This window comes from Lagopus leucura, unplaced genomic scaffold (assembly GCF_019238085.1).
Source record: "Lagopus leucura isolate 7727_CA_CO unplaced genomic scaffold, USGS_WTPT01 Super-Scaffold_100022, whole genome shotgun sequence".
In the NCBI taxonomy this organism is placed as follows: Eukaryota; Metazoa; Chordata; class Aves; order Galliformes; family Phasianidae; genus Lagopus; species Lagopus leucura.
This window is the reverse complement of record NW_024962275.1, coordinates 3,476,545-3,497,701: the sequence shown is the minus strand read 5'-3', so window position 1 is coordinate 3,497,701 and position 21,157 is coordinate 3,476,545. Positions and strand designations below refer to the sequence as shown.

Here is a 21,157-nt window from a genome sequence, read left to right as displayed (position 1 = left end):
GGGAAATGATGGGGAGGTGCTGCTGTGCTTTTCGGGGAGCCCCCAGCACCCTGCCTGCTGCACAGAGCTCATGTGAAACTCATTAAAAGTGTGAGGAGAGGGAGCACGATGGTTGGGAATCGTTTTGTTTGGGTTTCTAAAACGTGCTCATGAAAACACTGTGTGGTTTTCTGACAAATTTGAAACAGTGCTATTCAATTCACTCCAGTGTTGCTACTGTTGATCTAGCAGACTGTAAAGCATTTATTGGAGTTGCTTGAGGCGAACTTAAGCATCTGTGGAATAACAAGTCCAGGAAGTAATTGCATCCACAAGGAAAATATTTTTATGTATAATTCAGTGACCCATTTTATAAACATTGCGGTTCCACCTTGGACTCTTTTTTTTTTTTCTTCTTCTTCTTTTTTTCCCCATTTTTTTCCCCTTTTCACCCACAGCCTTCCCCCATCCAAGCGCCTGAGGTCGGCCAAGTCTGTGGGGCTGGGTTTGGTGGCTTCTGCCTTTGGGCAGGCGCCAGGGTGGAGGCAGGAGGGACACCCTGGGGTGCCCAGCGGTGGTCCTGCAGTGGGGGGACATCGGTGCCAACACAGAGAGACGGCGCGGATGGCTCCTGCAGAGCCTGGCAGGCACCGGGGGGATTGTCTCAGGGCAATGGCTTTGCTTTATTCCTGAGCTTTATGAGTCACTCACAGCCTGTGTGGCATCGAGCTGGGGTTGAGGTCGCCGGTATCCTGTGCTGTCCTCATGTCCCCAGTGCTTGGGATGTCACACGGTGCTGGGAAATGGGGCTGTCGGCAGAGCCAGCCCTGCCACGGAGCTGTCTGCTGGAGGACGAGCCAACCCCGCCGCGGTGGCTGATGAAAGCATTATATTGATGCTTTCCTTTGAGTTATGTTTCTTTGGGTGAAGGGAAGTGGGCTGAAAACAAGAAGGCAACCAACCATGCTTCGGAGGAGCTGGGCTCCCCATCAAAATTCTTTTTGGCAGCTGAAAGCCATGTTGGATTTTTCAATTTCACAATGTCCATTTTTGGTTAGTTGCTTTTTTTTTGTTTTTTTTGGGGGGGGGGAAGGGGGGGGGAGGATTCATCTCCATGCAATAGAAATGCTTCTCCCCAACTCAGGGCAGTGAGTGCTCAGAGCTTTGAGGACACACAGCACACAGCCTGGGGACACTGAGCACAAAGCCATCATCATCTCATGGTCCTCATTCTCTGTGCTGCACTATAGGGAATCATTTGAACCCCTGAACACTCACAGTGCTGGGGTGTTTTCACTGTCTTGCAAATCCCTGCTATGACCTCTTTAAGCCAGGCAATGCCAAAAATCAGTGGGCAGAGCCCAAAATGAGGGTGCCAAGATGGGGCTCCCCATCTTCTCCTAATGCTTTTCTCCCCCCCCCTCCACACTCTGTTATGAGTCCTGCAGCAAGGCTGAGTGCCTGGCCCCCCTCCAGGGGGGAGAACAAAGCAAAACAAAGCAGCCCTGGGAGTAAATATTATCTGGATACGAAGGAACGCTATGTTTCTTTGTATGGGTCTAGAATTTCTGCCTTTTAACAGCTAACCTTGACTCAGCCAATATCCACAACATGCAGCCCTGGCCAAAATATGCTGGGCCTTCAAGTACCACAACAGCTGTTTTTCTTGCTAAAATACAACATTAAATTTTTTGGACGGCTGGATGCTTCCTTGATGAAAGTAGAATAAGGGGCTATTTTCCTCCTTCCTTCTCTTTCTCTCCCCCTCTCCTCGTTCCCCCATCTCCAGTGCCTTGGTGGGTCTGGAGCCCCCAGCACCCAGCTGTAAGGGGAGGTCTGGGGCCTATGGGCTTCTCAGTGCCCCCCCGTACTCCTGGATCCCTCCCAACACCCAGCTGAGCCCCGGCCAGCAGTGGTTGCAGCCCTGACATCTTGTTTTGCTGATGGTCTGTCGGTTGTCCAAAAGGTTCTGCTGTTAGAACAGGGGAACCGAGAGATGTGGGGTGGTGGTGATGCTCCCACATGTGCCCAAGGGGATCCTGTGGTGCTGGTGGGACCCCGGTGGGCTTTGCGCTTTGCACACCCTATCCATGCAAACAACAGTTTGGTGCTTTTCCAAGGGCTGCGGCTGATGATGTGGTGCGGGAACACAGTGGCTGCACCTGGCCCTGTCACCTGGTGCTGGTCACCCTCCCCACGCCAACCCCAAATCTCAGCCAGCTTTGGGCAACATTCACTCTCCTTCACCCTGCAATGCCCACAGTGAAATCAGCCTTGAGCTGGGTTTGCTGGCACCTTAATCACCTCCACGTCATCCATCAGAACAGCAGATCTGATGTGTTTGGGATACAGGACAGCCTCGCTGGACAGCATGCCTTTCCATGGGTGTTTTGCTGCATTTTCCAAGCTGAGGTGGGCACAGAGAGCTGCATGGTGCTCAGAGGGCATTTGCAGGAGCCCTGGGTATGAACTCAGGGAACTGCTGCAGTGGGAGCAGGGATGATGCTGCAGCCCCATGGCACCAGGATGTGGGGTTGACAGCTCTGCACTGCCCCACACACGGGTCCTACCCGGCCCCTCCCCGCCTCCGGCACGCGAGCTGTGGGCTTTGCTGCTTGGAAAAAAAAAATCCCTCCGCTCCTCTTTCTTTCCTTTTTCCTTTTGGTTAAAGATCAGCTTGACTTTTAACGGGAGACAGAAGAATTTTTTAAAGGGGGGAGGTGGGAACCCAACCAGGAGTGAGTTTCATTGCCCAGAGCCTCGCAGCCGTGTTTATTTTGAATGGGGCCAGGGGCAGAAAACCCAGGGGGGGACAGAGAGGTGCCATGGGCACAGCTCAAGCCCAGACCCCAGCGCTGTGCCACCCTTTCCCATCACTCCACGTTCCCAAAGCACCTTTTCTCCTTCACATTTCACTTGCTGAGCTGTTGGCATCGCTCTCGCTGCGTTACAGATGGGGATGGATGGTGATGGGGACGCGGCCGCGTGCGCCCGGCGCAGACACAGCGATATTTGTGTGTGTGTAATGTATGTGTTCCCCTTTCCCCGGACAGCTACCATGTGTTTGGAATTAGCGCCGCGGTTGCAGGGGGAGAAGGCAGCTGGGTTTCTCCGGAGCATTTCAGTGCTTAATCTCTGAAGAATGCAGAATGTCTGTCTGGATGCCCCGGCCAAGATCAACTCCGCGGCACGGGGAGGCCAATATAAACGTTCATGTTTTGTGTCACTGAGATTTCATTAGATGTTTTTTATGTAATTGCATAAGTCAAACTACTGTGATGAAAATGCCACAGCGAACAAACGGGATGAATTGTGAAACTTCTCCTTCGAGGAGAGGACTGCGGGGTCCAACTCCAACCTCTTCCAAGGCAATGGGGTCCAGTTCCAGTCTCTTCCAAATGCTGGTGACCTTTTTGGAGGCTCTTTGCTGTCCCACTGCATCGATGTCATGGCAGGAGAAGTCCCCATGGATGGCTCCTTGAGTCCCGGGCTCAAGGCAGAGGAGGTGGGAGGAAGTCCTCCCCCATTTCTTGGCTGCCTGACACCCCAGCACCCTGCAGCATCGGGATGAGATCACTGCACTCTTTCGTTCTCACTTTTAGAGGAGGGGATAGCGAGCAGTGGGGCTCACTCCGGAGCTCACAGCAGTGCCATGTTCAATCCCCACTGCCAGCCCCAATGGCTTTGTGCCTGTGTCCCTTAAAGATCTGCTGTATCTCCTTGATTCTACAGATTAATGCAAATTTAATGAGGCCTTAATCACCCGCTGAGGTCAAATGCATGCTCTCAAGGTGTATCCTGTGGTGCTGTTATTCCCTGGGTCCAGCAGCATCCATTGCCCTCCTGTCCCATCCTATCCACGGTTGTGGTCTGGCAGCACACAGACTCCACTGGGACATGAGGACAGGCAGAGGCTTCTGCGAGCAGGGCTGGAAAGGTCACCCTCACTGCAGACACATCTGCTGGATGGGAGGGCCTGGAATTTGAGATATTGTTTTTCTGGTGGGGAGCAATGGGTGCCAAAAGCCTGATAAATTAATCACCTTGGACATGGGTCAGTCCAGCTCCTGGCACATGCAGCTTGGGCTGCCCGAGCCACTGAGTGGAGATGGGGCCCACGTTCAGCATGCAGTGAGGGACAGGACAGTGGCTGGATGCAGAGCTGGGCTCCTGAATGCTGCATCAGCTCCCCATGGCCAGGCACCGTCACTCCCCGACCAACTGCTGCATGCCCAATGTCCATGGGAGATAAGGATGTATTTGGGGTTTGCACAGCTCATGGTGCCGCAAAGCGCTGCCTTGGGGACTGCTGCAGTCCTAGGGAACATGCAGGTTGTGGAGAAGGCTGCATGGAGTGCAGATGTGCAGGCTGCAGCTGTTGGAGATCACAGGCAGCTTCTTGCAGCCGTTCAGCCCCATCCCTGCAGGCAGGTGTTTACCACCTGGGCTGAATGCCCTGGCTCCATGCGTGGCAGAGCCCAGAGCTGGGCTGAGGGTGATGCTATGCAGCTGTGAGTGGCATTGTGGCCCCGCAGTAGCACTGTTGGTTTGCAGGGATTGCTTTGATCCTGCTGCTTGGGTTCATGCACCAACAGTGGACAGTGGAGATTTTTCTGTCTCTAATGAATCTGCTGCCATCTTCCTCCTCCCCATGCATGCACTCTCACTTCTTCTTTTCTGCTTCCTTTCCCCGCAAGCAGCAGCATCCTGCCAGCAGCAGTGTTTGTGGCACCTTCCTCAGTCTTTCTTAGGAGCACTTCAGTTTGGAAAAGGATAAAAAGAGGGAAGCAGGGCAGGGAGCAGAGCTTGGAGGAAAGATCCCACTGGAGCCTTCAGCACATGGGCTGTGCCTGTTCCTCTCTTGCACAGGAGCCACTCAGGCTGCAGTGCACTGCTCGGGGCAGAAGGTGTTAAGCACGTGTGCTGTCATCCACCTTTGGGATCTGAGATCTTTTTGGGATGATGCAGAAGCTGCCTCCATCCCTCCTGTCTTCTTGCTTTGTGTTCTCTCCTTCTCTCTCCATTTTTTTTTTTTTCCATCCAGACATAATTAATGTAAACCAAATGCTTTCTGCACAGCTACTGGCATTCTGAACCCATGTTATGTGTGGTCTTCCCTTTAGCCTGGACAGCCCAGAGACGGAGCAAAATGCTGAGTGCTATCCCAGACCTTGCTGGGCAGCATCCATTGCACAAGAGGCACCTTCAGTCTGTGCATTCCCTGCTGGGATGGGGCTATGCAGTGCTGGTTGAACTGGTTTAAATGAAGTTTTTGAGTGTATCCATGGCTTTATCTTCCAAATCCTGCCAAACTCAAACTGAACTTTTCTTGCTGCTTGGAGGAAATGTGTTTAGCTGTAAATCCCAAATGCAGCAAGATCTTGCAGTATGATTTTTACTGCAGCTGATTTCTGATGATTGCTCTCACTTGGTCATTTACACTGGATCTTTAAGGATCGAGGTGTGAAGAAATGAAGCAGCATCCAGCCTTTTCCTGGGATGTCCCAAGGGCCTGAGAAGAGGCTCAGCCGAATCTGTTGCCATGTGCTCCACAGAGGTGACCCTGGACTGCCCAGTCAGGTCCCACTGTGAGTCAGTGGCAAAGCATCTTGCAGCCATGTCGTGTGGGCTAAACGGGAAGCATCTGATGGCAGTGCTGTGGACGTGCTTTGAATTCCAAGGTGATTAGGATGCTGCAGATGCTTCGGTGAGAAGGTGGGAGCAGGTCACCAGGAATCACTGCCACGTTTCTGCTCAGGAAGTGTCCCCAGATTGTGTCTGGGACTGGATGGACATGGGACATGTCATGGGATGGACATGACACCACTTGGATGCCTTCTCCATGGTGAGTTAGGGGCATGGCTCAGGAGTTGAGTGCTCTGGCCAGAAAATGAAGAAAAAAAAAGCAAAGCACATTGGGGAGAACATACATGTGTCCTCAGCAGAGTAGTTTGGTTATAAAAAGCCTTTCAGTGGAAGAGTGGTTTACATGGAAACCTCAGCCAACCCAGGATGGGCACATGGAATCATTGAATCGCCAAGGTTGGAAAAGACCTTCAAGACATCTAAACACTCCTTGGACACCTCCAGAGATGGTGACTCCACCACCTTTCCAGGCAGCCCACTACAGCACCTGACCACTATTTTGAAGGGCCTCAGGTAGCCGGGAGGGGTGAATTCTGCTCTGTGTGATGGAGAGATGCTCACTGGAGAGGGGAAGAGCCCCACTGACAGAGGAACACCCCCCACTCTTCCCAGCCCTGTCCCCAGTGAACAGACTTGGGGCCATGTGGTCCCCCCCCAGGGCTGCCCTGGAGCTCTGGGTGATGACAATGTTAAATGAGTGAGAGGCTGAAAAATAGTGAGTGAGATTTTTTAATAACTGGTCACCTTGGCCAAGGAGGCAAACATTCTTCCTTGTGAGAGCGAGATGCTTTAGGAACTGACTTAAAATTAATCCAAAACATGAGCCCAGCTCCAAATGAGTGGGACTTGGCAAGAAGGCTGGACACATTATCTTTAAATATAGGCAGGCATCCCGGAGGGTTTCTGGTGGTTTTTCTGGTCATTCCTTATTCCTCTGTCTCCCCTTCTGCTCCTTGCATAATTCTGTCTATTTTAATGCTTGTTGCCACATTTTTGGCAGTTCATTTGTTTATTGCCCGAAAGCAGGCAAGGGTTGCAACACTACAAGAGCTGTTGTGTTGAGATACTTTACTGGTAACAGCAGAAGAAACCCCCTCACCACCAGGGCAGGAAGGCAGCATGAGGGCTATTGGACACATCTGGATGTGTAAAGATACATCTGCCTTTAATTCTTCCCGCTGTAATGCAGAGCAGGTCCGGCTGGAGCCTTGCATGGTTGCATGCTCAGAAAGCACTGGCGATGCGGCAGTGCTAGGACAGTGAGGGCCACATGTTCTAGCAAACACAGCTTCCTATTGACTTGTTAAACATTTGCTATTTATCAGATTTTGCTTTTAAAGTGTCTGTAACGAGTCTGGGAGAACTTGTGTCAAAATCCCTTCCAGATGTGGAGGTGCTACCTGATACCTTGGTCATAGCGCGGACCTGAGCTCCTGCTCTGTTCCAATGAGCTGGGCTACTGAAAGAGCAAAAATGCAAAGAAAGGCGTTTAGAGAGGGGAGAGGTGTGTGAAAAGCTTCCCCCAATCTCCAAGAAAAGGTTTTCCAGGATGGCAGAGATGTGGCACTGAGGAACGCGGGCAGCGGGCACGGTGGGATGGGTTGGACTTGGGGATCTGAGAGGGCTTTTCCAACCTTTGTGATTCTATGATTTTATGATTCCATGATTCCCTTTTATGGGCAAAAAGACCCTTCGTGAGTTTTATCATTGCTGGAAAAACACAGGTAGTGGAGACACAGCTGCCCTGCCTGTCTGTGCAGTGCTTTTTGAGTAACACTGACTTTCCCCCATTTCAAGAATGCTTCTTTGGGTCTAGGGCTCCCAGACACATCAGCTCCTTTTATGAGCATCAGATGATGTGTACAGCTGGAAACCCGAGCGGCTCCCTTGCCTTCAGAGCACATGGATCAGATAAAGACCATCAGTTCAACACTTATTGGAAGGCCCTCCTTCCAGCAGCACACGCTCCACAGACACGCTGCCCTGTCAGTCTGCAGGAGAAGCTTTGGGGCCATGAGATATTCCCAGATTAAAACAACTCCTCTTGCTCTGTGGTATCTGTCAGATCATATAAGGGCTGAGCCAACTCCCATTGTAGCAAGGGAGGGTTTTTCCACTGCCTTTAAGAGGTGCTGGCTCAGGGCCATCCTTTCTGTAATGTGGATCCGGCAGTGTGCGTGATGCTCTGCATGATGACAGAATTTCTGGGAGATTGGCCTAAACCAAAACCTTGGACCGCTGCTCTCAGGGACCTCTCTGCTGCAGGAGTGGGGTGGCCAAAGATGCCCAACCTGGATTTGGGATGAGAGTTTTGTAGCATCGTGGCAGGAGCCAGGAGAGCCCTGCTAGCCTGCAGCTGCCCCTCCAAGGACTCTGTGCTCATATTTGGGGCTGAAGGCTGCAACCCTGCAGGACGCCCAGCACTGAAGTGGGATGGATGTCCTGGTAGTGCTACCTATTTGCTACACATATTATGCATCTGCTTTGACTATGTCTAGTGCTGCTGCATGGAAGGTTGTTTTTGCATAGTAAACCCAACCAGGGTGATCCCACCCTGCTCCCCTTTGTTCTAGGTTGGTGGATGGGGCTGCTCTCAGTCTGGTGCTCCTGTATCACGTCCCAGGGAGATCTGGTGCTGGGTAGGACATGGGTGGTGGCTGCCTTTGCCACTACAGGTTCTCCCCCTGAGCCATGCCCTGTTAAGGGCACAGGCATCTCCAAGAAAACAGAATGAAGGGTGATGGAAGAGCCCAGCGCAAGATCTCCCCTGGGCTCCCTGAACACAAATCACCACTGCCGAACTTCCATGAAAATTGAGTTTCTATGGACAACCCCTGAGAGTAAGTCCTGGAGAATGCATCTGCTGGGTCTGTCCAGCACAGCTCCCTTGGAGCTGCCCAAGCTCAGGCAGGAGCTGCAGTGCTTTCCAAAACGAGGTAGCCTTGCTGTGGCCCACAGGGCACAGCATTGGTCAGAAGATGAAGCCAAGCTCGCCACTAAGCCAGTGGAGCCTCTTGCTTGGACATGCATAGAGAGTCAGCATGGAGAGGGGGAGCAGTGAGTGGAAAAAGCCGAAAGCTGCCGTTCAGAATCCCATGGAGATAAGGTGCTTTCTGGAGTGCCCCATGCAGCTGGCAGCAGAAATCGAGCTTTTATGTTTAGGTCTGGCCAGATTCTTGCTTTCTGCAGCCAAAGGGATCTGGATAAGGTTTGCCTGGAAGATTAGCTGGCACTCAGCCCCACTCCACATCTCTGGAAGCTGCCCCTCGTGCAGCAGCAGGTCCTAAATCCCCTCATCCCAGCCGTGCGGGGTGGCTGTCATCAGGAGGGGACGGGGATGGGGACACTTTGGCCATGAGTGCTGCAAAGGGACAGCACTGGGTCATCCTGTATGCGGGTGCCCATTGGTGTGCAGTGGGATGCTGCTCTGCCTTGTGCTGACAGCAGATACAGGGCTGGAGCAGAAAACACAGTCCCTCCCCTCTCATTCATTTTTTCCTTTTTTTCTTTCTTTTTTCCCCCTTGGGTCGATGGTAAAAAAGCCCGGGCGGTTTCGGCTCCGCAAAACCCAAATGCCTTTTGCAGCATCAAGCCTAGATCCCATAAGTAATATCCCAGCATTGGAGAATAACACAGTATATGAAGTAGACGGGGAGCTATAAAGACGCTTTAAAAGGGGCAATAAAAGTTTTGGGTTTCATATCGTCTTACCAAAGAAGAGAATAACAGAGAAGCAGGAAATTTCAGTAGCAGACATGACAAAGGTCACAGCACTCAGACTGCACCTTAGACGAAAACACCTCGTCTTATGAAAACAGCAAGAATTTTTGGCAGGGGCTCAAGAGCTCTTACAGGCAAAGCTCTCAGCAGCGCTAAAAGGTTACAAGAGACTGTTTTGTCTACGTTGCTGTAAATGTTTATAATATTTCCTTGCATTTGTAGTGCATGGGATATCCTGGCCGGGCGATAGCGAGCTCAGTCTCTGCAGGCAGGTGTGGGGAGCCCTGCATCGCCCCGTGGATGCTGGTCCCACCGTGGACACCACGGATGCTCCAGGCTGTGGTGCAGCTCTCAGAATGGGTGCTGGTTTGGGGGTGGATGGTGGGAGCAGAGCCTGAGGGCAACAATAGGCAGAAAGGAATAGAGAGAAACCTCGCTGACGCTTTGCAGTGTGTAATACCCTTTCTGGATGGTTGGTTTTGTTTTGTTTTGTTTTTTGGTGTAACACCTGAGTACACAGCAGGTGGGAGCAGGAGCTTTCATTTACTCAGCTGGACCTTAGCTCATATGCCCTCCTGGCTTGCAAGGGATCTGTCAGCGTTCTTATAACATGCATTTAGGCACCATAACCCACTGCATTTATCAGCAGCTCTCCCCTAAGCATTTTGCAGGCACGACTCTCTCCCCATGCTTGTGAGCTCAGCTGGGGCTTCCATGGGGAACTTTCACAGCACTGCTGCCCTGCAAGAGCCAAACAGCCACAATATGTGTTTTGGGGTTCAAGTCCCTCAGGTCAATGGCTGCACCAGTGGTGAAGATGTGCACAGAGATGTGGAGGCTGGATGAACTTTTGAATGCGAAGCAATGAACCCCAGCCTGCAGCATTCAGGATGCACAGATGTGCTCAGGATGGCTCGACAAGCGACAGGCAGAGCATTGCATGCACCTTGCAGATGGGGCTGGAGGCTGCGTGCACTCCAGCGAGTCCTGTTGGTCGAGGTGCCTGCAGAGCCCTTTGGGCACACTTTTCTCTGTGTGCAGCTGGTTGGTTGTGCCACCAGCTTGCCAGTGACTCCTGGACACGCGGGGCTCCGTGATTCATTTGTGTTTTTGTTGGAAAGCTGCTCAGCTTTGGTCGTTGCCCCATTGCAGGAAGTGGCTCTGATGAATGACCGGGCTGGATTTCTCTTCCAGAGGAACCCAGGCTTAATGTGGGCTTTCTGTGGACATCACTGTATATCAATACTGCTCTAATTGTCCATGACATATAGTCTTGGCGTATTTCCCAGACAGTCTAAATAAATCATACACTTCTGCTATAGTAAATAGTCTGTTAGAGGAGATGTTAGAGGCTTACAGCCCTCCCCCCTCTCCAAGAGCTTTGCTGTGCCCTCTCATTTTCCTTGGGCTTCCCATACTAAGGATGCTTGCTGTGAGCACACCTGCTGGCCTGGCCAAAGTACCCAAAGCTGCAGCTGATGGTGAGGCAGGGGATGGGGTGGCTGTGCCCAAAGCGTTTGGGGCCGGAGCAAGACAGCATTGAGCAGAGAGGGGATTTGCAACACTTGAGAAATGCTGGTGTTGCACATTTGCCAAGTCTTTGGAAATAAGTATTATTTACATCAAGAGAATGCATAAATAAAATTGTAAATATCTCACAAAAATACAAACATCTCACAAAAAGGTTCTGGGTGTTACAAACAGAGAACTATGTGCCCAAACTGGTCCTGAAGCTCTGGTCCTTCCAGGCCAGCAAAGGGGACAGGGGGAGGTGATGTGGCCAAGAGGTGATGCAGAGCTCTCTGGCACAGGGGCACACCCCATGCAAAGGCTTCTCCAGGGGAACTGAGCAAAGTGAAAGCACATCAGCTGGGGCTGATGGTGGAAAGAGCAAACCATTCCACAGAAGAAAAGCCCTGGGTGTGTATGGAGCTGGTGGGCAAAGATCCTCTGGAGCAAAGCACCATGCAGGGGGCTCAGACGCAGCAGCACAGCGTGGAGCAGTCAAGCCTGGCAGGGCTGCCAGCCCCCCTGGCCTTCTTGTTCTCCTTGGGCAGCAGCAACACGAAGGCCATGGCCAGGGCGCAGTGGTAGAAGCTGTGCACGTAGGTGTAGTCCCACTCCTGCAAAGGGGAAAGCATTACTGGGCCAGTGGGTGCAGAGCGTGGGGGTTCTGCAAGTAGCCCAAAGGAAAGGGATAAAAGAGATATCCTGAGTCCTGCTGTCAGAGAAGAAACGATTTTCAGCCTTAAAAAAAAAAAAAAAAAAAAAAAAAGGCAAAGTGGATTTAACACATTCCAATTTGCACATTTCCCAATTGGTGAATGAAGTGTTTCATTACCCTGCAAAGGACGAGGCTGGGAAGGCCAGGAGGGAGGATGGGGTGCGGTGGGGGGGGACGCGCTGCAAAGTGACATTTTTATGTTCTGCTAGAATGTGCAATTACTGCATGCTTTGAAAAATAACCCTCGGGGATGGCGGCGAGGTCGGATCTCACAGCTCCCAATGCACGGAGCAGCCGTAACGGTGTGGGTGGGACGTGTGAGCTCTCATGCAGAACAGGGGCACTGGGCAGTGGTGGGAGCAGAGGTTGAAAGCAAGGCTGTGTGCACCCAGGAGCCAGTGAGGCCTTCACCTTGGCAAGAGGACGGTTTGGATCTATTCGTGGCACAAATGTTAGCCAGGGTGATGACCTCTGGAGATGTCAGTGTGGGGGAGAGTGCAAATGGTACCTCAAAGAAGAACCTCAGCATCAGTGCTAATGCCCCGAAGCAGAAGCCAGGACCGATCTGTTGGGTGTAGACGCTCTTGTCTGGATACAGCCCTTTCTTCTCCTTCATCTTTTGTAGCTGCAAGCACACAGAGCACACTGAGCAGCCTCACCTGTGGCCCACAGGGGCTCCATGCCCAGATCTCGTTAATGTTAACACAAAGAACCACAGAACCACTTGAGTGGGAAGGGATCCCTAAAGGCCACCTGATCCAATGTCCTGCTGTGAACAGGGACACCTGCAACTCCACTAGGTGCTCAGAGCCCCATCCCCCAACCTCGGATTTCTCAAGGGACAGAACCCCACCACCTTTCTGGGCAACCTGTGCCATTGCATCACCACTATTGTAAATTTTTTTTCCTTATATCCAGTCTAAATCTCCCCTAACACAAAGCCATGAAACACCCTAACACAAAGCCATGCAAAGCTGCAGTCATGCTCTGAGGCTGTGGGCTCTGCCTGCACTGGGCAAGCCCTGTGCTCCTTCTGCCTCTGTTGTTTTGTTTGTTTTTTTTTGCACAATGCTAGATTCTCAACATTCAGCCCCAAAACCTGAGCTAAGGATGCGTGCGCCCTTGCAAACCCAGCCTCTGTTTGAGAGACAAGTTCAACTTGGGGCTGGACCTTGAAAACCTCTTGCAGGTAATTGGAGAGCCCCAGGCGTGCCCTTTGGACGCACCCATTTCACGGTGATCACCAGCACAGCTGTCCCAATGGGTCCCGAGTAGATGCCGTATCCCCAGCGGTCATGGTAGGTCCTCACAGCGATGGTGAGCACGCCGAACATGACGAAGGTCGATCTCTTTGGTTCATCAAACTCGGCCAGGGCTGTGGGCAAAGAGCATGGATTTGGCTCAGCTGTGTTTCCTGCTCCCGTGGTGGGGAGAGCAGCTCGGGGTGCCCAAGCCTCATCCCAGGGACCCCAGGATTGGGTCTGGGATTGGTCAGACTAGATGATCTCAGAGGTCTTTTCCAACCTTAATGATTGGGGCTGTGCTTTAGGTTAGGGTTAGGATTAGGATTCTACAGCCATCAGTGCTGGGATGTGCATTCACCCCTTCCCCTCGGCTCTGCAAATGCAGGGAGCTCAGCGCACCTGTAGGGCTGACCCTGGCAGAACCTGCTGCTGCCTCAACCAAAAAGTCAGGGATGAAAGCAGGGATCTTGCAGCTGGTGGAGCTGTGCCTGGTTCCTGCTCTTCCCAAAGCCCTCCCAAATTTCCTGGCTGTGGTGGGGATGGGGCTCCAGGCTGATGGGCGACACCGGCACCTGCCTGGGTTTGCAAGCTGGAAGTCGCCAGTGCAAGTGAATTATTGAAGGCTTTTGTTTAGCACAGAATGGGGTAATAACTGATAAAAGTTATGGATCCCAGTGGGCTCCATGCTTTTCCAGCTCGCACAGCTGTGTTATGGCTGTCCTGGATTTGCATTCCGGGAAGCGTGCCCGAGGGTCTGCGTCCGCACATGTGCGCCTGGGCTTTACAAGGCACAGCCAGAGGCTTCCCTGGGCTGCAGTCAGTGCACCTCCATGTCCTTGGATCAGGTTTTTATAGGGAGTTTGGCTAAGGGATCATGTCCGCATTTTAATCTCTGTTGTTTCCCCGCGGGTCAATATTTTAAACATCTTAGTCTGGGGTTATTTATTTTTATTATTTATTGATTTGCTGTCAGATTTTTTTTGAACGCGGTTAATGAAGCAATCGAGTTGAAATTTTGCTGCGAGGAACCAAAGCACCTGGATCAGCACCGACCTTCCCTGACCCTGCCGTCATCTACTGAGAAATGTCCCTTGCAGACCACGTGCCCTTCTGCAGCCTTCCCCCTTCTCTGGTTCTTTCATTGTGTTCATTCCTATTTTGCCTCGTTTCAGTGGTGAATGAGGAACAAGAGGGGAAAAATAGAGAATGGAGGGAATGTGAGAATAGGAAACCTGAATATGCCAGAGTCAGGATTTTTAATGAAAAGCAAGTAGAGTACCTTTCTGCCTTTTCTAATCAGATCTAATAATTTCCAACAGCCCAGACCAGGCTTGATAACTGGGGAGATAGATTTGTTTTGACTAAACCACTTTGGTTTGCTTGCTGCCTAGGGAAGTGGCAAGCTCTGCACTTTGAATGCCTCAATTCTGGGATGTGGGCTGTTCCATGGCTAGAAGAACTTCAGCACACAAACCAATGGGCACAGCGTGGGGAAAGGGAAGAGAAAAGTGAGATTCTCTGGTGTGTGAGGTCTCAGACCAAGTCATCCTGTAGTACTCCCAGTGCTGCTGGTTCCTTGAACCAAAGCACAAGATTGCATGAGCCTATCTGAAGTAAACAATTTTGCTTATGTGAAAAGATAATGATGGAAGAAGAGTGCCTAGTTTATTACAAGAGCTGTCTCCAGGGCTCTGTTTATCTCGAAGAGCAAAGCCATCCCAGCTACCATGCGGGATGGTTTTGGTGTGCATCCATCCACTAGGTGCAATGACTTTCCAAGGTATGTGTGGTACACAGGCAGCCGTGCCCATGGCAAGGGGTTTGGAGCTTGATGATCCTTAAGGCCTCTTCCAACCCAAGCCACTGTATGATTCCATGACATAAAGAAAGACCAAACCGTGGCGTGGGCTGACTTCTGTAAGAGGTGAGTGATGTAGTTGGAGCTCCAAAGCACAGCCCTGCAACCAGCACCCACCTGCAGGGACCCTGAGCTGTGCTTACCCATCAGGGACACCCAGATGGACAGAGCTGTCCCATAGATGCTGAAGTACTCCAGGATGTCATAGCGCATGAAACATAGCACCGATAAGCCAGGGCCATCACACGCATGGTAAATCTATTCAAAAAAGAAAAAAAGAGAACATTAGAGATGTAGATTCTTACCCACAGACAGGTAAAATATACCTCCTCTTATCAGTTGGTTTGAAACAGACTTTGTGTGGCTACTAAACCATAGGAGCAGAACAGTCCCAGATCCACCAGGGTTGCTGATGTGCAGCAGTGAATCTATTGGAGAGACAATATCACCGTACCCAATGGCAAACCACCCCAGTGCCAGCACTCTTCTGTCCTATTAAAAATTATCTGCTGACTGGTTCTGCTTTGCCTTCCAGGCAGCGCCAGAGTTTGCATTGTGATGACCACACCACTGCTGTGAGCAGGGACCCACAGCTGCTTTCTTCCAGCAGAAGGAAGGGCTCAGACAGTTTTGATTTTAATTGTGAAAGATTCTTGTAAAAGAATTCCTAATGAGTTTCCCAATGAAACATGTCTAGATGCCAGGTCACTGTATGGGCTCATTAGGGTTTCTATGGACAGAGTCTGGATACTGGGGACGTCACTCATTAGTGCCTGCTGGCTCCTGTCCACTGGATGTTGCTCATCGATTGGGATATTTGCAAAGAATCACTGTCATGCAGCACAGATGCAGACCAAGCCAAGAGAAATTTTGCAGAGCAATCACAGCAATGCTCCTGCCTGGTGCTCACCTTTCCCTACCTGCTCCCAGCCCTACTCACTTCCCACCACAAGCACCATAGCACTGGAAAGGTCCCAGCACTGCTTGGCCCCGTGCCTATGGGGCAGCCCCACTGCCATGCAGAGCAGGATGCTGCTATTCTGTATCATGGGTATCACTCGGAGCCCTTTGGCTCACCGTGGTTTCTAGCAATGATAGCATTATGGCCATCGTTCCTCTCCCTGCTTCAGGCTGTGTTTGGAGATCAGGGAGGAGAAGGGCTGAAGGAGAAGGAGTGCCTTTCTGGCCGGCATCATGCCACTTGTTGGGCACGGCCACATGCAACCCAGGAGGGGATGTGACAAGAATGGGGATGGCAGCAGCTGTCACCCCCTGCCCCATCCGGATGGCAGCTGCAGCCCCTTCCCCACGCGAGGATTGCAGCTCCACGGTGAGGATCCGTCCCGCCTCCCCTCCAGGCACACGCCAACTTTCCGATGGGCTTCTGGGGAAGGTGGAGCAGACACAGAAGCGGTGCAAAATGAAATTGTAGATGTCTGGCTTCCCCGGGGAGCTGGGAGGGAGGTGGGGGGGGTGGGCTGTGCTCGGCGGGGATGGGTTTATTGACTGCTCCTGGAGTCTTTATGGAACTGGCAGAAGTTTTCCCCCTGCGCTGTGCTTTAAATGGGGCTTTAAATGGTGGATCCTCAGGAATAAAAGCGTAGAGGGCTTTACCCTCAGTTCTGCTGCAGAAGAGCTGTTTGCACCAGGAAGATGCCTCGCTATCCACTGTCTCTGTGTCCATGCGGGGGACACAAATTGCTCCATGAAATGCCTTAGGATGAGTGGTGAGAAATGAACAAAAGGGGGGCAGGAGGTGCTGGCTTTCACATCACTGCCACAGTGGAGGGGTAAAACTTATTTTCCCCGATAGCTCAGCAGCATGTTTTAGCCTTTCCTTCCCCCCTGCAAAAGTCCCTGACTCCAGCATGGCTCACACCACCACTTAGCAATTGCAAAATCAAGAATTTGACTGTGTGCTTCTGGCTACAAGGACAGAAGCATAGTGAGATACTCTGAATGGCATTTAAACCCTCAGTCCAGCATGGCTATTTCCCAGCTGTAAAACAAAGAGAGGATTGGCTCCAGAACACTGTGTTGAATCACTGTTTCACATCCAGACCCTTCCTAAATTCACCATGAAACACCACTACGTCCCCTTAAGGACAGCCCTCGGCACATCCACCCAAAGAATCACAGGGCCATAGAATTATAGAATCGTTTGAATCGGAAGTGACCTTCAAATGCCATCTGGTCCAACTCCCTGCACTGAACTGGGACGCTTACAGCTCAGTCTGGTGCTCGTGTCCCCACCCAGCCTGACCTTGGGTGTCTCCAAGGATGGGGACGTTCAAGAACGCACTGCTCAGCACTGCACACGGTGGGAGATAGATAAAATTCAGTATTCTGGTGGTCACTTGGTGACATCCCCTCTCACCCCCATGGACAGCCCCCTGTTCCTGACACTGGGAGGGAGGAAAAACACATGCACTCTTACCGCCACGAAGAACATGGTGAAGAAGTAGACCATGGCTTCCATGTGGAAGCGCCGCTTGGCCGCGATGCTGATGGTGGGGAGAAAGACCAAAGTGCTGAGGGTGGGCAGGAGGAGTTTGGCCACCAGTGAGCCCATGAGTGCCTGACAGGCTGGCGGCTCCTGGGTCTGTGTGAGCTGCTGGAGATGGAGGAGAAAACAGACGTGGAGAGAAGGCTTTAAACTTTAAATGTCCGGAGAGCTGCAGGCAGGGAACAGCTGCGGGCTGTGGCACAGCTGAGCCACCCATGCACTCCATTCCCTCCTGGATAGCAAAATTCTTGGGGCAGCAAATGCTCCATGCCCTGCAATGCCCCAGCTGTTTGTGTCCTTCGACGACTGCGGTTTGCTTAATGCTGGCTGTAATGCACATGCGTTTATTGCACACACCCATGGAGCTCTGAATCTGGCTTTTATCCATGGAAGAGAGGCGCTGGGGAGCAACAAGCATGGGAGCAGCATCAAATCTGAGCCAGCATCCTATCTGGTGTGAAATGCCGCCTATACACGTGTGTGCCTGGGTGCTCAGGAAGGGTGAAACTCAACCCCATGGAAATTCAAGAACTGAGCTTTCCCTCTGCAGAGAGGAATAGGAGCAGATCACTGGATGGTGTGGGAGAACTGGAGGGAAGGAGACCAAAAGCCAAGCAAAATTTGGGCTGCTAATCCACTCAGTGGCTTCTCTCTTTTATTATGCCTTTTTATTATATCACCGCTGATCCCCTCCTAGGTTAATATCTTTTCCTTGGAGCCTTGCAGGGATTCTCAGCATCCTTTCAGTCCAGCTGTTCTCATGAGCAGGGAGCAGGAATGCTGAGCTTGAGCAAACGCCTTTGTGCTGGTGGGGGTTGGAAGGGGGCTGTGGGCTGCTGGGAGCCACCAGCTGTGTGTGAGCTCTATAGCATGGGTTTGCCCGTGCCTCTGATGGGAACACATAAAGGCACTGTGAGCCTCCAGACAGGCTGGAAAGGGAGGAGGAGTCACTTGGGTGTTGCGTGCAATGAGGATGGCCCAGTAGTATCAAGGTGTGGGCATAGGAGGGCTTGCTGGCAGTCTTCCTCCAGGCACAGTGTGATGGGGTCGTGTTCTATAGGATATCTCAGGTTGGATATTATGAAAAACTGCTGTTCTGAAAGAGTGGTAATGCAGTGGAACAGGCTGTCCGGGCAGTGGTGGGGCTACAGTTCCAGAACCGTAGAGATGAGGCACTGTGGGACTTATCTGTGGGCATGGTGGGGTGGGTTGGGTATCTGAGAGGTCTTTTAAAACCTGAATGATTCTGCAGTTCTGTAACTGGTCAGGTCTGCAGGCGAGCATCCCTTCACAGGGAGCTGCTGTGTGCACATCTTCAGCTGCCCTTCTGCCTGCATGAGCTTAGCACCAATCCCTGCAAAACTGCAAATAAACAGTGAAAACCTCTATGATCCCTTTACACCGTGAAAATCTCTCACCTTGACCCAGCACAGAACTACCCAACTTCTCCTGAGTGGGAACTGGAGCAAAGTGAACACATGTCCACAATTGCGTGCATGGCAACCCCTTGGGACCATTCGCATGGACGTGTGACTGTGGCGGTCATGCAACAGCTTCAAAATCTGATCAAACCGTTGTCACATGAACCCCCCTCACTTCTTTGCCCAAAACACAGCTGGAGCCCAGGGGAAGGGAAACCCAGCTGGCTGCTGGCTGCAGCGTGTGCCAGCCCTGGGCAGTAAGCACTGGAGCTCTCAGGAGCAAGAAAACATTCCTCAGGTGCTTTGGGTTTTGTCTCTCCCAGCTGCACGCCCTGGGCTGGTGCTTGATTTGCAGCCAGCACTGTAGGCACGAAGGAAAAAAAACACCCCTGGTTTGCACACGTGTTCCAGCACGGATTGAAAAAGAGAGCCCAAAGCAAAGCGTGCAGGGCAGGTGGCAGCTCACCTCGGGGTCTTTGTTTCAACACACGGTGCTAGACATGGGCTTTGCACATCTTCCAGGGAAGGAACCCAAGGGACAAAGGGTCAGAATTCTGTTCCTACACTCTTAAACAGGTAGGAAATCTAGAAAGAGCAAATTTTAGCTCCTGCGTTTTAAGTGCTTCTGGAAAGCAAATTTCACATTCACATTCCACAGGGCTAATTTTGTGTGGACCAGAGTGCACACAAGAACGGTGATACATATGGCTGAAAAGCGGTTCCCAGATGCCAAAACCAGGTTCTGGTATGCCGGCCTGGATCCTTCCAGGGTAACACTAACCATGGCTCTCTGTGAGCACTTCTACTGTTTCAGCTCAGACGTTGCAGAGGAGAAAGGAGACACAGAGAGTTTTGTGTTATTTTTAATGTGAGGGTGATAGGTTGAGTGTAGAATGCACCGAAAGAGGAGTGGGGATCGATGCCGGTATTGAATATGAAGAATATGTTCTCCTTTGGGTGAGTGAAGGAGCTGCCTTCCCTACCCCAAGGAGCAGGGGTGAGCAGAGCATTGGGGTAAAATCCCTCCCATCGCCTTTGTCAGAGCCGCTGCATGAATGCAAAGAGAGCTTTTGATAGAACCACCATCCTTTCTGTAGGACTGCAAGTCACAGGTGTGGGGAAAGGGCCCTCCAGGCATGCTGCTGGCTATGGGGCAGTGCCCACCCACCCCCTTCTGCACCTGCAGCCTTATTAGTGAAATAAATTGCCACTTCAAATGTCTGTTCTCTGTGAGGCCTGGCCCCGTTTTAGCTTATTGCTTGGCCTTAATGATTCCTGCTTCCTGTCTCCCTATTGAATAAACCTGTTGTGTGTGATACCTTTGCTTTTTTCCTTTGGGTTTTCCACCCTTCCCTGCCCCTCTACCTGGTTGTTGCCCGTTACAACGTCACCATTAGTGATGAGGACGTATGTTTTGTCACCTGTTTGTTGTTGCTCTTACCCCTCTGGTTCTGCTTCAGGGTGGGCTGCTTGGATGCCAAAGGTGGAAATAGGTGGGGGTCTTGCAGTGGTGTTTATTGCTGGTTTCATGGGGCATAAGGGTTTTGTTGCACTCGCAGCTGCTGGAGCACAGTGGCAATGGGAAGGTCTCAGCTCCAGACCCCCTTGGCCAAAAATCTCATTTTCTGAAGAGAAACGTTTGAATCTGTGATGTTTAAAAGCTCAGAAGCCAGAAGGGAATGAAACCAATCTTAGGATTTGGGGGAGTCTGACTCATGACTTTTGAATGCCTGTGGTTGGCAGTGCTGCAAGCTTGTGTTCCTCAACACAATACCACACAACCTCCATGCAAGGCACATTCCACTAAAAGAAAAAGCTTTGTAATTTTGCCTTTTAATCTTCGCATAGCTGAAATTTCCAACCAAGTGTGATGGGTCTGAAGGCTCCTCCAGGTTCCTGCAGGAACATACGTCCTCTGGGGACAGATAGAATTAAAGCAAAAGAAAAAAAAAGTGGTTTTAAAGGCATTAAAACCCTATGGCTACGACCATACCTGGGAACACTGCGGTCACTTGTGGCTTTCAGACTTCCCAGAGGCATTTTTAATAGGAATCTGATGGCGAGAGCAGCTTGGTGGCTTGTTGGTTTGACTCAACATATTGCAAATATCCACGGATGAAACCCTCATGCTAACACGACATAAATCACTGTTGTCCACATTTCATGCAGGCATGCAGAGCTTAAAGTGCCTTGCCTAACACTGTGCCGTAGGGTCACTCTGCAAGGGACCGGGAGTGTCTCCAAAGGACAACTCTTGGTCTCCTTTTGGTTCAGTTGCACAGTGGTAGGCCATAGCCACAGCTCTGGAGAAGAAGCTAGGGCTGTCTGCCAGGGCATTTGTTGGAGCTTTGTCACATTTTGATCCCCCTGGCAAAGTCCTGGCTGTGCGGAGCTCTCACCCCACTCTGTGACTGCCTTAACAGCTGTATTTACTGCATGTAGCTGTGCAGAATTATTCAATGAGAGGGTCAGAAAAGAAGAAAGTCTGGGAGATGTCTCACCCTTGAGTGAATCCAAAGCTGACGGGGCTCTGGACCAGCACACGCCATACCATGCTCT

General features: G+C 51.4%; 1 protein-coding gene across 1 annotated transcript; it reads right to left on the bottom strand.

Moving 5' to 3' along the window:
• Positions 1–11,256: 11,256 nt before the first annotated feature.
• On the bottom strand, positions 11,257–17,243 carry MYMK (myomaker, myoblast fusion factor). Its single transcript, XM_042879112.1, has 5 exons — positions 17,109–17,243; positions 14,815–14,929; positions 12,796–12,944; positions 12,078–12,194; positions 11,257–11,468 (listed from the first exon to the last, which is right to left on the bottom strand). The coding sequence occupies exons 1-5, from the start codon at positions 17,241–17,243 to the stop codon at positions 11,322–11,324; spliced, it is 663 nt and encodes a 220-aa protein (XP_042735046.1). The 3' UTR covers positions 11,257–11,321.
• Between the last annotated feature and the right edge of the window lie 3,914 nt (positions 17,244–21,157).